Here is a 16,302-nt window from a genome sequence, read left to right as displayed (position 1 = left end):
TTCATCACGATGCATAATATTACCCCAACCCTTAAATAAACTAGTTTTAATTTTAAAATTACGATGTTACAAATAACTATGAACTAAAAAAAAAATGAAATTATTAGTATTTTGGAAGTGTTCTTATGATTCACGAGAGGGGTCTAACTTGATACTCGTTACTGTCTCTGTAAGACAAGTAATATAACGTATATCTTTTGTAGTCGGTTTAAAAAAACCAATGTATCAACACAATTAGCATAAATGCAGTGGTGAGAAAGTGAATACATTTTAAAATTAATGAAATTATGATTTATTAAAAGTAAAAAAAAAATTAATGCATTACTAAACACGCTAACATGTCTCTTCTCGTTTTTAAATGTATAATTTAATAATTTATTTTATTTCATTGTTATTATACTTATCATAAGAGGGCTAGGACAAGACAAATTGCATGTTGACAAAAATTTGACCAAAAATACATTCTTTGAATATAATATTGTGTTATATTATTTACCATATCATGTCATATTATATGATGCAATGTCCTATTCTGTGGGCAATAGAGAAAAAATCCTTTGAATATAAAATCAACATTATTGATGACAGCAACATTTTAGTATGTGAAATATTTGTTTGAAATTGGAACGTGCGTACTGTTATATAGTGTAGCTTCAATGCTACATATATATAGGGCTCACGTATTGTAAGCTCCAAATACCATATTATAGACTCGTATAATATGTGACGGTTTTTTTCTTCCCGTAACTAATCCCAAGGGTGTTTGTTGAAGATGGATCGCGGATGAACACAATAGGAATTTTATATATAATATTAGCTTTTGACTCCGACGACGATGTATACATAGGCTATGTTGCTGCACGGAATCTAAACAAAATAGCGTGGCACATGTCGGGTCGTACATAGTCTTTTGACAATATAAATAGTTTTTGTTGTTACATACCTATTAACATTTCTATTTTGTCTCTCACACCATCACAGAACGGGCTGCTGCAACGCACGGGACAGTATTACCTATAATAGCGATTTCGCTGAAGATTTCGGCGTTATACTATACTCATATAAATTACAGTAACAATACTCATTCGCGTGTGCAATGTCGTATACGTGTATTTTCGTCATACGGTTATACCTTACGTTCTCACCGTTCTCGGTGAACGCAGTCGTATAAATAGTCTTATAATCGTACATTATTTGTAGACTATTATAAAACTTTTGAAACTGTTCGTGTATTGTGATTTATTGTGATGAACTTTTCCGCGTATTGAAATGCATTTATTATTTATATCGTTTCAGTGACCGTTTCCCGAGTCTAGCTGGTATAACAATAATCTCAGGTCAGTCATGATATCGAAATCGCTGCTGAGAACAACCTGATATCAAATCGGTGACTGCCATTAACTTAGTGTTATAGGGTTTTTATTTATTTTTAATACGAATTAATTAGGGTTTTAGTTTTGGTTTATACTCCAGGTATTACTCCTATTACCTATTTTATCGTTTCTAAAAATAATATATACATTTATTCATTGTTTTTAATTTAATATAATTAAAATATGACATACTTGTCAGTTATCACTGTATAATATTATTGTGTTTAATTTAAAAATAATAACTTTGAAGCACAGATTTATATTCCCTTTTATATTTGTTCTGGTTCATTATATGATATAATATTTACTAAATAAGACGTAAATAAAAAATATATTTCATAATACTGCGAATTAAAATACATTTATTTAGTGTATACTTAAAAAATATTAGTTTATTTATTTTTGAGTTTAACTATTGGTGTTTTTCAACAAAAACACATATTTTTTTTATTTTTATTGTTCAAGAAATCGTGAAAAAAATAATAACCAAGATTAACTTCTTCTATACTATACGATGGATTGTCGGATTTGTAAACACTATAAAAAACTAGTTAATTATGCGATAACAGAGATCTAAATAATATGCAAAATGTATACATTATAAAAATAAATTATACATTAAAAAATATATATAATATGTAATTATTAAATTAAACTAAATTAAAGACACTTAAGCTAAAAAATATACTTATTTATTTATTACAATTTAAAAAAATAGAATTTGTAAAATCATTTTTGAGATACCTACAAACAGTTAAACATCAGTGCTAGTCTCCAGTTGGATCAATAATTCAAATAATATTTAATAAATTAATCGATTCGGAACATTTCTACCTTACTCGACGAACGGATATAGTATACAGTGAATGTATTACGTATCCGAGAAATAAAAAGTCAATATAATATACTACAAAATAGACCGGGGATTGCTAACCTTTCTGTACTCTCATGTCAAATAAAAAATTTTGATTGAATTTTATTTTCCCTGCATGTCAACTAATTTGATAACCTCTTGTTTTTGCGTGAAACCTAAAAAAATCCTACGAGTAATCTTTTTTTTAGTTATCTCTATTTATTGTTTCAATATAAAATATATGTTATTATATTATTTATAATACCTACAAGAAAATTGTATACGTTAAAAATGCAATTTCATATTCTATATAGTTATTTTTATTTTAAACAATTTTAACTTTTAAGTTTGAAGGTTCAAACAAATTATTTATGCAAATAGAAACATTACTGCACAGCTAACTCGACTCGAAACTTTACAATGTGCAATTCATCGTAAAAATAAAACTAAAGTATAGTAAGTATACACCTGCAACATTATTTCATATACAAACTTATGTTCAAAACATACTAACGAGCTTTGATTTTTACAATCTTTCCGTGTAACAGTTACACAATAATACCTAACGAGTATAACGGTATATACATATTTCCATAGTATCAAAACGGTAATTTCACTTACTACAAAAAATGCTCAGAAAAATAGTACAAATAATTTAGTTTTATATTAATGTCATTATAATAATATATATCTCGGCCGTAAGTCGGAAAATATATACAAAATTATAAAAATCCGTTACCGATTTTAAAATTTTTTTAAATAATATAAGTAGTACAATAATTAATAAAAGTAAAAACTTACTGGTGGATTTCCTAGTACAAAGTTATAAAAATTATACGTTTAATTGTTAATAACAGAAAATTAGGAAATCGAATACAAATTAAAAAATAATTTCATAATAATGTATAGTTAATTTTCATTATAATTCAGCTTATCTAAAAACAAAAATAACATATTATATATATATATATATATATATATTGCTTATATTGGTAATTTACTTCTACTACGCAAAGATGTAGTTATTCCCAACCGGTGTATTATGACCCTAAAAAATAATTACATTATTTATGAAAACATAATAATTTAACAGTTAATTTTGTTCTTAAGTACAGCCTTCGTTTTTAAGTTTTTAACTGAAAAAATGAATAAATTATATGGTCTAGGTATATGTAGGTAATATTGTAATAAACATAATAATAAAATGAGCAGTGTTTAATTCACGTGTTTTTCGTTTGTCTATGACGAGCGTGTTGCCATTTGCCATGGACTATGATATACATTAGGTGTGTCGTGTTGAAACCCTCAAAAGTCTGGATTAAGAGGGGGAACTATGACCTATGAGCTCGCAAGGTTGAGGAAACTACTTGATATTCAGCGCCTAAATTTTTATTTTTATTTTTGTAGGTTATAGGTAATCGTCTTAAAACAAAACAGTTTATCTTGTCAACGTATTATTATAGGTATGCACTGGTACATGTATCAACATGATATAATACAATAAATACTCGACCACAACATTTTTAATGTTTTATTTAATTTTTATAATCATATTAATAATATGTTTTATTTTATTTCTTTAGAGACCAAAAGTAAACAAAAAGTTATTCATCAAGTTTTTATTTATTAAAAATAAACTTTTTTACTGGTAACTTATTAGTGATAATTAATTCGTAGTTAAATACCAATTCAATTTTAATTAAAAATACAAACCATTTGGAGGGAATCTATTATTTTTTTATGTTAATTACATTTTATTTTACTGTAATATATAAATGTTTCTTTAAATAATAAATTGCCAATTGATACATACACATCCAAGTTGGGTCCCAAAGTCTAGAACTCCCAACTACTACAATGATTACAGACTGTACACTTTTCGGGTTTTAGATTATTTTAGGTAGGTACTACACTAATTGTTGATAATTGGGTCTCTAATTATTTTAAATACTTAACTCGTTTAGTCCCAAATATTTTTTTAGTAAGTATTTCACGGTATCGTGTCATTTGAACGTAGTAATTCGAATGCGCGTAAGCTGAATGTGGTCAGTTGACGCAAGATAATTGAACGCATATATTTTTACCCGCGTAAATTTATCGAAACTACATTTCGATACTTTTTCTAAAATTTTCAGATATTAAATGATTGTATATGACTAATTTTCTTGCATTGAAATAATCAAACCAATCTGAATTATCACCGTTTACGTGTGTCGACTGCCACTCCGTGATAAACAAACATCAAAAATCTTTGACCCAAATAATATATTGTATAAAATGTATTATCAAAAAAAAAAAATTAAAAAAAAAGAACAAAATCCAAATGAAGTATTATTCAAAACTTGTAAAAAATTGTAATTACGTAACCAAATTAGGATCTAGCTCTTTAAATTAATTTGATCTAAAAACAACTATAGTAATTGGTTTTTGTTGATGTATGTGTCACTATTATTTTATGTTGAATTGTAAACATTTGTAATTGTGATCGAATAGTGTATAACAATATAATCCAGCACGCGGTAGTGGCATAAAGCTAGGTAAAAAAAAGCGTAGATGACCAAGTACATTAACGTCATTAACAGAAGTCAGAGTTGTCCCATTTAAAAACGCGTTAATTTATTTCTCAGCTCTACAGAGCTAACGACAGAACATTAACGATCATATAAAATATCAATCGATCAGAAATATTGTACAGATGGGAATAGAATAACCCGCAAGCATATTGGTTAGATAGTTTAAAAGTTGCAACCAAAAATGTTCAATATTGTTTATGACCAATTTTTCATGTACGTTGAAAATATAGCATAAAACATAATTCCCCCTCCTATCCACTACTTAACCATCCACTTACTCACGTTAGGTACTCACGTTGTTGCGACGGCGAAGACGTACATTTTATGACTTGCTCTCAAACCTATTACGTACGAGTTGTGTCTCTTACTACTATTGTTGTTATTAAAATATAACTAGATATAACAAATTAGAAACAAAGTACACACATTACCATTTTGTACCTATTACTAATAGGTACCTCGTACCTATAACAACAAATACGATTAGTTGTAAAGTTAAACATTTAATCAACATATCGTTTATTTGGTAGTTGATATAATGATATCAAGTGTAAACAAAATAACTTTACAATTATTATTAATCTTATAGGCCATTTATAATATTACAAAATTATATTTAACTTAGTTGATATAATATACACGTATTTTAAAGATTTAGTCATTACTAAATGTAATGTTAATATGACACAATATGATGACTTATTTTTTTTTAAACTTAAAGTTTCTTCTTATACTGAATTACAACAAAGAATTTTTAGTGAAATATATGTTTATCGGTGCATACCTATACCCAGCACCGTATCCGGAGGGGGGGAGATCACTGGGGGTTCGTACCTTTGCCCCCGAAATCTTTTCTCTTTTTGGCTGTACTGTTATGTAATGTACTAAAATTCCTTAAAAGTTTTATCATTAATATATTTACGAGTATATCTTTGATAAATTATTCGTAATTTTTATTTATAAATGTCAAATAGTAATGATTAAGTATGATGTTAAAATAAACAACCGATTTCAATTTCATCGTTATCTTCAATATTTATTTATAAATATAGGACACTCGCCACACACTATCAAATTACAGTACTATACATGCATCATATAGATAAAAGGTATAACTACAATTTATTCCTAAATAATAATGTTATAACTTAAAATAATGTAACTTTAGAGACTATTATTTATTCTGTACATTTAATATGTATACGCACGACTACTACGTGATTGAAATATATTGTATAGGTTACTCAAAATGGGTTACTTATACATTTGTCAAGTAGCTAGGGTTTTTATTATTTCAATCTTCAGTATTTAAATTTACTCCACTGGTTGTCTATTCTCAATAATACTATTGCCATTTAATCCATTTTAATTCCTGATAACGACAATTATATTTAAATATGTACCACTTACCTTTTACCTGGAGCAGTGTAAAAGTATAACCTAATTACTAATTAGTGTTTGTAGTAGTTGTAGACTGTATAGCTACTAGAGTAGGCATATTATTATGATACGATTTGCAATTCAAATTAAATTATTTTCAGTTTATGCATACCAATATTAATTATTAATAGCCAATAAATGCTTAGAAATAAAACAAATAATAATAATAATAATAATTATTATTTATTGCTAGTAGAAGAAGCGTGTACAAAATCTAATAGATGAATATATGAAGTTACTAGCTTTGCTCTACACTGAGGTAAACCTCTTATCGTAGAACAAGAATACTTATCTAGATTTTATTTTAAATATATAATAAATAAACTAAAAAGTAAATTTAAAATAAAGAATACAATTTAAAAAGGAAAAATTCACAATTATATATTGATATAGAAGGGACAATAAGAACTTAAGAGTTTAGTAACAATCATAATTATATAAAATATCATTTAGTAATTGAATATTTAGGAATTTTAATGAGTAAGCTATTTAATAAATGTCTTTTAGTATAACTTTCCATAAATAATAGTTTTGAATAATAAAATAATTTCTACAGACTATTGTAAAACTAGTTTTTTAGTTTGTATTTAAATTTCAAATAATTTGAACACTCTCTTATTTCATCTGGAATGATCTTTAATGTCCTAAATAATTAATAATTATACCATACACATTTATAATATATGCGTATATACATTATTAAAATAATGTACTGGTTATAAAATACAAACACAGACATAAAAAATTACTAAACAATTTAGACAAAACAAACTTAGTGTTAATTTTTCCAATAATAATATAATATAAGGGAAGTTAGAATCAAATTTATTTTATCTTGTAGTGTCATTATATAATTCCGATTCCTGCTCCTTCATATGCCAATAGCTTGACTTTGGAAAAACAAATTTAGAATGTATGTATAATGTATAATATATATTGTAATGTATTTAAATCATAATATACTATCATTAATGTTATGTTATTATTTGAATGATTTTTAACAGCGAATATAGTATTATAGTAGTCGAAACTTATTTAAAAAAGCAATATAGATCATTTACTTAAATACAATAAAAATAATAATAATTTATATTATTCAGCTCGCTGTTAGAGTCATCGTTGCACATACAACACATATTTATCATATTATACGCCCGTCATCTATACTGATTACTTCAAAAATTCAAATACAGCAATATTTTTTCAATAATTTATCACATTATTTTATTTTTTATTAGTAATATGGTAGATTAAACTAAATTATATCGAAAAACAAATCGTATATTATAAAATATAATACAATAATAATTTTATTTATTAATTTATAAGGTCAATACCGACGCACTGTAGATTGGTGTAGTTTAACCGTTAAATTTTAAGTGAATAATTTCATGGTATACATAGATTATTTCAATATTTTGAGAATTGTATTGTCTAGAAAATGATAATTATAGTATTTTTTATACTAAATTCTAATCTCTACGTATAATATTTTTTTGTTAATCACAACAAGCAAAAGTCACTAACAGTCGTTATTTTTCATTTAGATATCTAAATTCATAAAAAATTGAGTTTAAAATGTATACTTTTACTTTTGACCACCTAAAAAACCAACTGGATCCAATTTACTACCTAAAAATATGCTAAAAGTAGAAAATCAGGATATTTTTACTGCTCCTAGGTTACGTAAGCCACAAAAAAAAAAAATAAACACCATTGTAAAACCAATACATTCATCACTCCGATTAGAATTTAAAATCTTTAATTTTTCCCTTAGTGGTTTAGTTAAGTTTTGATAGGCCACTTTCGATTGACACGCGTTAAATATGATTATTATTGTATTACAAAATGATACAAATGAAAACAATAATTTATCAAGTTTTCCATAAGATCACAACTAGTCAGTTGCATCCTGACTAAGAAAACGATTAGTTAAGATTGTATGCACTCACGTTACAGCGCCGAGTGTGCTAGCTAGGATAATATTATAATATGATGACCAAATAAATCCAAGAACGTAGAATAAATATAAAATAAGTATGACTCAGTGACGACAGTGACAACAACAACTAAATTGAAAAGTAAGATGACGTTAATATTAATTTTTGTATATTTTAGTAACGTGAAAAAAATTACTATTTTAATTAACAGGTTTGTGAGATTGTGATTTATGTACGAAACACAAATTTTTTTGAATCATTCGTTTTTGATATTATTCTGGGAGCGTGTACACGGATCCTATTTAGACATTTATAAGTATAGGTAGGTATAACGTTAAAACGGCGTTATTAGTTCTAATAATGATCACGTGCATCGCGTTAAAAATACTAATTAGGGTTCATTCATTAATTCTTGCGCTGGTAAACGGTTAATGATTTGCCCACTCGTTGGAACTTTTTGTTTTTAATTATACATTTAATACATCACAACTCTCGTCACTCGGCACGCGTAATTCACGTAAAACTACTTAAAACGTTTTTTTTTTCCGTTTATATATATAATATATAATATACAACGAAAAAAATGCGATGACACGGCATGATAAAAAAAAAAAAAAACTAAAGAAAATATAAACGATTTTAATAACACGCAGTTCTATTTATTACTGGTTACTTCGATAAGGACCAAACGAAAAATGCCGACGACAATAATGATTATGATCTGTATAATATAATTTTTCTCTTTCTCTCATCGCGTGTTGGTATATATTAATAATTTAATATACATATATCGCTCACATATATACACATTATCACTCCATAATAATATTATATTATATCATTAGGCGCACATAAGTATATAATATAGGTAAACCTGTATAGTATATAATATACATAATATATTCATATGAAGTCTCATATGACATATACCACCGTCTGTGTGGCCAAATTATCGATCTCGTCTCATCCTCGTAGAGTATATATTATGGTTGTTGTCAGCTCGAGGTCTTTTACACAAGCCCCTTTTTTCTCTATTTACGATATGCTATGACAATATGTATATACACATAGTAGCAAACGTGTAACCTATAATGGCGCGCAAATATTATTCAAAGATAATATTATACAAAGATAAACTACAACTATATTTATATACCTATATGAATATTGGTATATCCAAAATTAAAATACTCAAAAACTACTGGACCGATCCTTACGTGATATTTCGTAATATGGTTCACGTTGTCCAAAAGAGGTTTATGACCTTTGATTCATAGATTACCCCGATAACACGTATTATAGAACACAGTTATTAATTATTATTATAATTAGTATTTATAAGTGAATATATTATGTCAAGTTGATATTTCGGAAATATTGATTAAATTTGTATTACACACAACTAAACTTTCTTTGGATGTATCATCCTCAACAATAGTTAAGTACTAACAATTTTTTGAAATGCCAGCCAAAAAAAAAAATCAACCAAAAATGTGCCACGACTTTCGGCCATTAGATCTAATGAAATATCTGAAAATCAAGACAAAAACCCATGCACCGACCAGATCAAAGTCTGTACTTCAAGAGCTGCTGAAAGTCCTGAAAAGAGAATTGTACGAGTTGAATACTTGTAAGTGTGGGCTTTATTTCAAGAACTGATGCAGCACCTGAAGTGTGAAACACAACGTGAAACTGAACGGTTACCACAGAATCGACGGAGAACGAAAATCTATCTCAAGAAAACATCGTATAATAATTATAATTTCATTACGATTACAGAATCCATCACAGTATTGTCATAGATCCAATGATACATTTGTGTTTTTACTATGATGCTTAGAAGGTTCAAAAAGAAACCACATCTGGCCTGCTCTAAAGACATAATCAATTTACTCTAGTGGCTAAGACACCGGAAACACTTTTTACAGAATACTCGGAAATACAACTCATACTTTCACATGACATTGTTTAGAGTGACAAATATTGTGAGATATGACAATTTCATCTACATGTTCAAATTTAAAGGACACGTGTATGAACATGTTTATACTTAAAAACAATATATGGCCAACACGGGTAAAACAACATAAACCAAAATTAAAATAGAAGGAGTTTTGGATACCTATAGGTATAACTATTTATTCGAAGGCATTCAATATTAGAATATTCTATTATCGTTAAAATCATTTTACCGCAAAAAACAACCACAACGCTCAATTTAGCATAATAATGATAATTTTTCTATTGACAGAAGTAATGGCGGGCGGGATCACTAATATATTAGAATATTTATATAATATTGTGTACCCGTATTGAATTATTTTAAACGGAGTGAGGAATTTTAAAACGATATTTATACAAAAACGGATTTAAAAACTATGTAGATATAAGCTGATTACGATCCTTTCAAGCCAAATTCATTCGATCATTAACCGCTCGGCATCACGTTTGGCTAAAATTTAATAATTTATTATACACCCTTGATTTTAATCTTTATAATTTATACACTGCTATTACCTTTTAGGGATAGAGAATGGGGTGTGGGAGAAAAAAACCTGTCAACTGGACCAGTAACTACAGAATCCAAACGAGTATTTTCCCACTGTACATTATACGTATTATAATAATAATATTATAATGCCGTGTTATTATTTGTGATTTGCGGGGCCGTTTGAAACTTTTCGGTAAAAACTGCTTAAATAGTTTTTTCCCAAAAGTCAACTCTAATTGGACCGTTCTGGTCAACGTTCCGTTTAAGCCAAAAATTAACCTCGTCATCCCGCTTCGGGTATCTCTAATCTTCCGAAGTAGGCGGTAACACGCCTTATTCTAACCGGCGGTTGAACCCTTCAAATTGCAGGACAGTAAAATATAGATATAAGAAATATCAAAAACGCTGTATTGACTATGCTTAGGCAGTTATAGAATAAAATAATCATAATATTATGCTATACATAATATTATTGTATTTCTTTTCAATTTTCGTAGCTTTCTTGTATACATATATACACTATACTTCCTTCCTGTATTATGACGCATAAGTCATCAAAATATTAAATATTTATTGACCGCTAAAATCAATTTTTCTACCCCCCCCCTCGCTCTTGACCGTTACACACACACACACACACACACTAATCAATGGCAGACGTCTATGTATCATTCTTTGCAGAGCAACGGGGAAAAATCTTTAGGATAAAGACCGGGTTCGGTGTGCGTATAGTTTGCATTCAGATCACATAATGATCGTATGTCATAATATATTATTATACGCCGAGAGTATTACACTATATATAACTACCACGAATATATACACTTGTCACTTTCAAAATATACGTACAGTCGATGTTCATAATTGTCATACTTGTGTATAGTAAAATGCATATCGATCGTTCACATGATATACACATAATAATTACGCACGCATAAATATATAATACCACCCGCCCTTCCCGCGCGACGCGATATTATTTATTCGGTATTATTATATTATATGGGTTCATTTATTATTATACGTAAATATATATATTTTTTTCTTAATGCGCTTCGAAAGCGACGTCGTTGTAATGTGTATACAACTAACTCGATCGAAACGTTACAATAACACTTGTCATAATTGCGTACGTTTTGCATTAACTCTTTATTCTTTAATAATGCCCGTCGTATATATATATATATACTCCACTCGACGTTCCATCATGCGGTGTACAATCATATATTACCACATTATATGATATTATTAATATAAAATAAAAATAATATGGCATTATTGCTACACATCGAAAATTCATGTCGTGTAATGTATTAATGTATGCGACCACTACGAGTGGATTTCTCGAGTGCGTACATCGTTAAACGCGCGTAATTGGAAATAATTATTGAAACAATCGACAACAATTTCAAGTCTAAAAAATAGACAGAGAAACCTGTGGGCGTCATAGACAGACGGCCGACAGGTATACATAGGTAAGCGTTTATAACCGTTTAGAAAATGGGTTTATCGTCCCAATAACAATCGAATTAGACTATATTATGATTTCGATTTGTACGCGCGTAAGGCGCGGTTCTAATGGTTGTATATAATATACTATTACGAATATACCCACCTGTACAATACCGTGTGTCCGGTACCGCAGCTCCACTCGAACGGTACGTCGATTGACGTCAATTTCGTCGAAAATGCGTAGACAAATAATTAGAAACTATATAGTGTTATGCGGTACAGAGACGCACAGAACTGTTTTTGCGTAAGCGGTTGTTAAGTACGAGTGTATACAATACCGAATAAACGCATTCGGGAAAATAGTTATTGTTTCGCGAATATTTGCCGCCCTGTAAAGTTTCGTTATAATTTACCGACTCGTTTCATTGAGTTTATTAATGAGATAACCCAGACGTCTAGTTTTACCTATTATGCATGGTTTATGGTGATTCGATATTAATGACTTGGCGAGCTTCACTGCGATATCCGCATAATGAATTTATCGTATTATACATACCTATGTTAATTTTAATACATAATACATCATATAATATGGTCTACGCGTCTTAACACTCGTCTCCATAACGACAATTTAAACACTATATAACTATCACAACGCCTCGAAATCATCGTCGCCAAAATAGCCTTACAGTACAGTATACACGTATGCCTATTATGATTATGTACTTACTTACACGTGGGTAGGTTATTCGATTTGTATAGCGATCTGCGTATCCGCCGTAGCTGGTGCATATACGCATTGCATTTCCGCGGCGGTTGGAATCGCGTCGATTCGTCGAGTGCGCCCATGCGTCGTCGTGCCCGGTTTACATCCTAAGAGTTTGGAAGCCTATACAGTATGATGTATAACCATATAGACCGCGAGTACCGCCGAACATAAAAATTGCGAGGCCATACTTATCCGTCCGGCGCGGTCTTGCAGGGTGTCGTGTAGATGTTTACACCTCGAGAATACCGTTCACTGTCCATTGTACATATACGTATATTGTCCGGTTTACAATAGAACGCAAATTATTCGGCATTTCGACCGGCGAAATGAATCCGGTATTGATATAAAATGATTATAGGAAAAAAATGATAATTGTCCGGGAATTAAAGAAATCAAATAATTGTAATACATCCACTTATGTGCGTCGATTATAGCTGATAAAAGAGAAAATATTTTTAATTAAACTGACGCGAAGAGTTGAAAATACGAATAAATTATAATCCTACAACACCGTATATTATTATTTCCGCACAAGCAAATTATTAAAAATCAAACTCGCAAAAGCTCGTAAAGCTTACCAGGCCTGTTCACACACGACTGCACGAGTACTATACCGGTATACGTACTACACGGTATATATATTTATATTTTATACACAATATAATACCGTTCGTTTAAGACCATAGACGACTGCAAATATTGGAAGGGACATGGCTTTACACTCTACCTGTGTATATATATATATTTAATCCTCGACACCGGGTTTATGGTGATTTTTAGGGATAAGACAAAAAATGCAAAGCCTTAGATTGTATATTACATAAATATATAAACATATTGGCTTATATATATATGTGTGTGTGCGTGTAGGTATTGAGAGTGACATTACATGATTTATGCAATACACAGCAGCTATAGGGTTGATTTTGAGATATTTTTAATTGTGTTATATTTTCTGCGTTCAAACATACGGTACATAGTATTCGCAGATACAGTCATGGAATCGTTTACTTAAATTGTTCTGTCATACGCATTGGGTAGGTACATGCTTCTGCCGCGGAAAGCGGAGATATGTAAATAGTGAACATTATATAAATTATTACACCCGTCGAACGGACGATACAATTATATCGTAAATTCCTGCCACCGCAGTAGTACGCACTCGAAATATTTATCATTTACCTGAGTCACAATCATTTGTGGTCGTGATGCGGCACGCACCCGTAACGCATTGAACAATTAATGAATAACGTATTTAGCATTGACTGTATACACGGCGGCGGGGAAGTGACTGTCGCTGTCCACGGGAAAACGGCGTTTGGCAACAGTACCGCTACAACAGTATAATACACGTTTCAGTCAATCTAAAATCGTGTAAAGTCGGGTTCGCGGTCTCACAGCAATGTGTGAGTATATATTATCCGTCGTCCGTGGTGTCGTGCGGCTTTCATCGCGCGTATTCCGCTTGGCCGCGACAATATTATTGTATCGCATCATAACTCACTGCAAGACACGGTGTGCACAAATGTCCTGCAGAGTCGGGTCGAACTCGAATTTTGGACCGCGAGACACTACGCGCGTACACTATGCATACACTGCATGCGGACGATGTGGTTGCAGTGGACCCGTGGCCTCGCCAGTTGTTGAACAACGCGCGCGCAAAGGCCGCGATACTGCATTTACCCCCCCCCCCCCACCCCCGGACGATATTTTCATCCGTAACGTTTTAACAATAGCGTCGTCCGACAGAAATAATACGAAAAATAAACTATTGATATTTATTATTGTTGTTGTGTTTGTCGCAGGAGCGTCGGTCGGCGCGAAACACGCGGTCATGCAGCGACCGGCAGCGGACGATCGGGACTGCGACGATGACGTCGACGACTGCGACTGGCCGATGGACGAGAACGTGTTGCGAACGCTGTCCGAAGACGTACGGCCAACGCCGGCGGCCGGCCTGGCGGACAGTGACGGCGCAGTGGCCTCCGCCGTCCGACTGTGTTCGGCCGAACGAGTCGTGCCGACGGCCGAGACGGTGCGGCGGCTGCGATTGCGACAGCTGCTTCTGCGCCGGCCGCCGCGATGGTGGCCGGAAAACGGGGGCGGTGCGGCCGCGGTGGCCGAGTCCAGGCGGACACAAACGAAGCTGATGTCCGTGCCGTCGGCGTACCCGGCGACCGGCGAGTACTACGCGCCCGAAGCGGCGTACGTGTCGCGTACGGTGGAAGAACTGTCGTCGGGACCGCGGCCGACGGCGGCACCGCCGGTCAACGGGTACACGTACACCGCCGGCACGGTGCGCTACGACCGCGAGACGGGCGCGTGCTATCTTCACGGATTCGCCGACCCGCAGGCCCGGGTAACCGTCGATTGTGCGCTGCTGACGGACGTCCTGCCCCGGCACCGGGCCACCGTCAAGATGTACTCCACGCTCCGGCCACCGCCCGCCGACGACCCCGGCGGCCCTCCCGTTCTGGCGCCGCACCATTTCCAAGTGTTCTCGCGCGCCGTCCTGTTCCGCTGACGCACATACCACAACGATGTTGCCGTAACGACGTGCACGAACCCGTGGATTTGTATGCCGGTCCATGTATATCGAGCGCGTAATAAACAACTTGCAACCGTTATAATTTACCGTACGCTTCGTATAATACAAAATATATACATTATCAACTTTTTCGTAAATTAAACCGACCGAGTTTGAAATCTATATATTACCAATGCACCCACTACAGCAGGGGTGGCCAACCGGTCGAACGCGACACACCCTTTCGCGTTTTCTTAAATTTTTGAATTTTTTTCAGAAAACAATTAAAATATTTTTTTTTTTTTTTGCAAATTTGTACCCATATACATATTTGTGTATCCCGCGAACATAAAAATTATGTTTAGAAAAAAACAATAAATAACTATTAAAAACGAGATTATATTTGGTCGATCGCGACAACCTAGAAAATCTCTTAGGTCGATCACAAGTCGATTAAAGTTGGCCACCTCTGCACTACAATATACAGAAAACGGATACTACATAATGAGTATAACGACATGTCGGTTAGTGTATTAGGTCATCTGGTTCGCATTGGCAAGTGACGGGCGACAGCGATGAGCGACAAGGAATTTCCTAAAATGCATCATACACGTACGATTAACCCATATACAATACTATGAATAGTTACATTTACCGCGAGAGTGACGTGGAGCGAGGCTAATACCGCTGAGATTTACAGGCCCACTAGGATTTTTAGAACTTTTTTTATAAGAGGACTCTACACTCGCGTATTATGTTATCTCCGTCTTACGATAACAGTTATAAATTATAATGCTCTTATAAATCTATAACATCACAAAATCGACTCTACTGAACTCAAATTTACTATGTTATATGTTTGTAAGACGGAGACAATACAAGCA

At 32.2% G+C, this 16,302-nt stretch overlaps 1 protein-coding gene across 2 annotated transcripts in view; it reads left to right on the top strand.

Moving 5' to 3' along the window:
• LOC113560838 overlaps window positions 1-15,625 on the top strand; it is a 96,056-nt gene extending 80,431 nt beyond the window's left edge. For both annotated transcript variants that reach the window (XM_026966939.1, XM_026966940.1), the window contains exon 2: window positions 14,697-15,625. In XM_026966939.1, coding sequence (XP_026822740.1) covers window positions 14,726-15,415 — 690 coding nt within the window. In that variant the 5' untranslated portion in view covers window positions 14,697-14,725 and the 3' untranslated portion in view covers window positions 15,416-15,625. The remainder of the gene's footprint in view (window positions 1-14,696) is intronic.
• Window positions 15,626-16,302: the final 677 nt, after the last annotated feature.

Source organism: Rhopalosiphum maidis, chromosome 1 (genome assembly GCF_003676215.2).
Source record: "Rhopalosiphum maidis isolate BTI-1 chromosome 1, ASM367621v3, whole genome shotgun sequence".
NCBI classification, from domain to species: Eukaryota; Metazoa; Arthropoda; class Insecta; order Hemiptera; family Aphididae; genus Rhopalosiphum; species Rhopalosiphum maidis.
The sequence above is the reverse complement of the archived record's forward strand: the minus strand, read 5'-3'. Positions and strand labels throughout refer to the sequence as shown.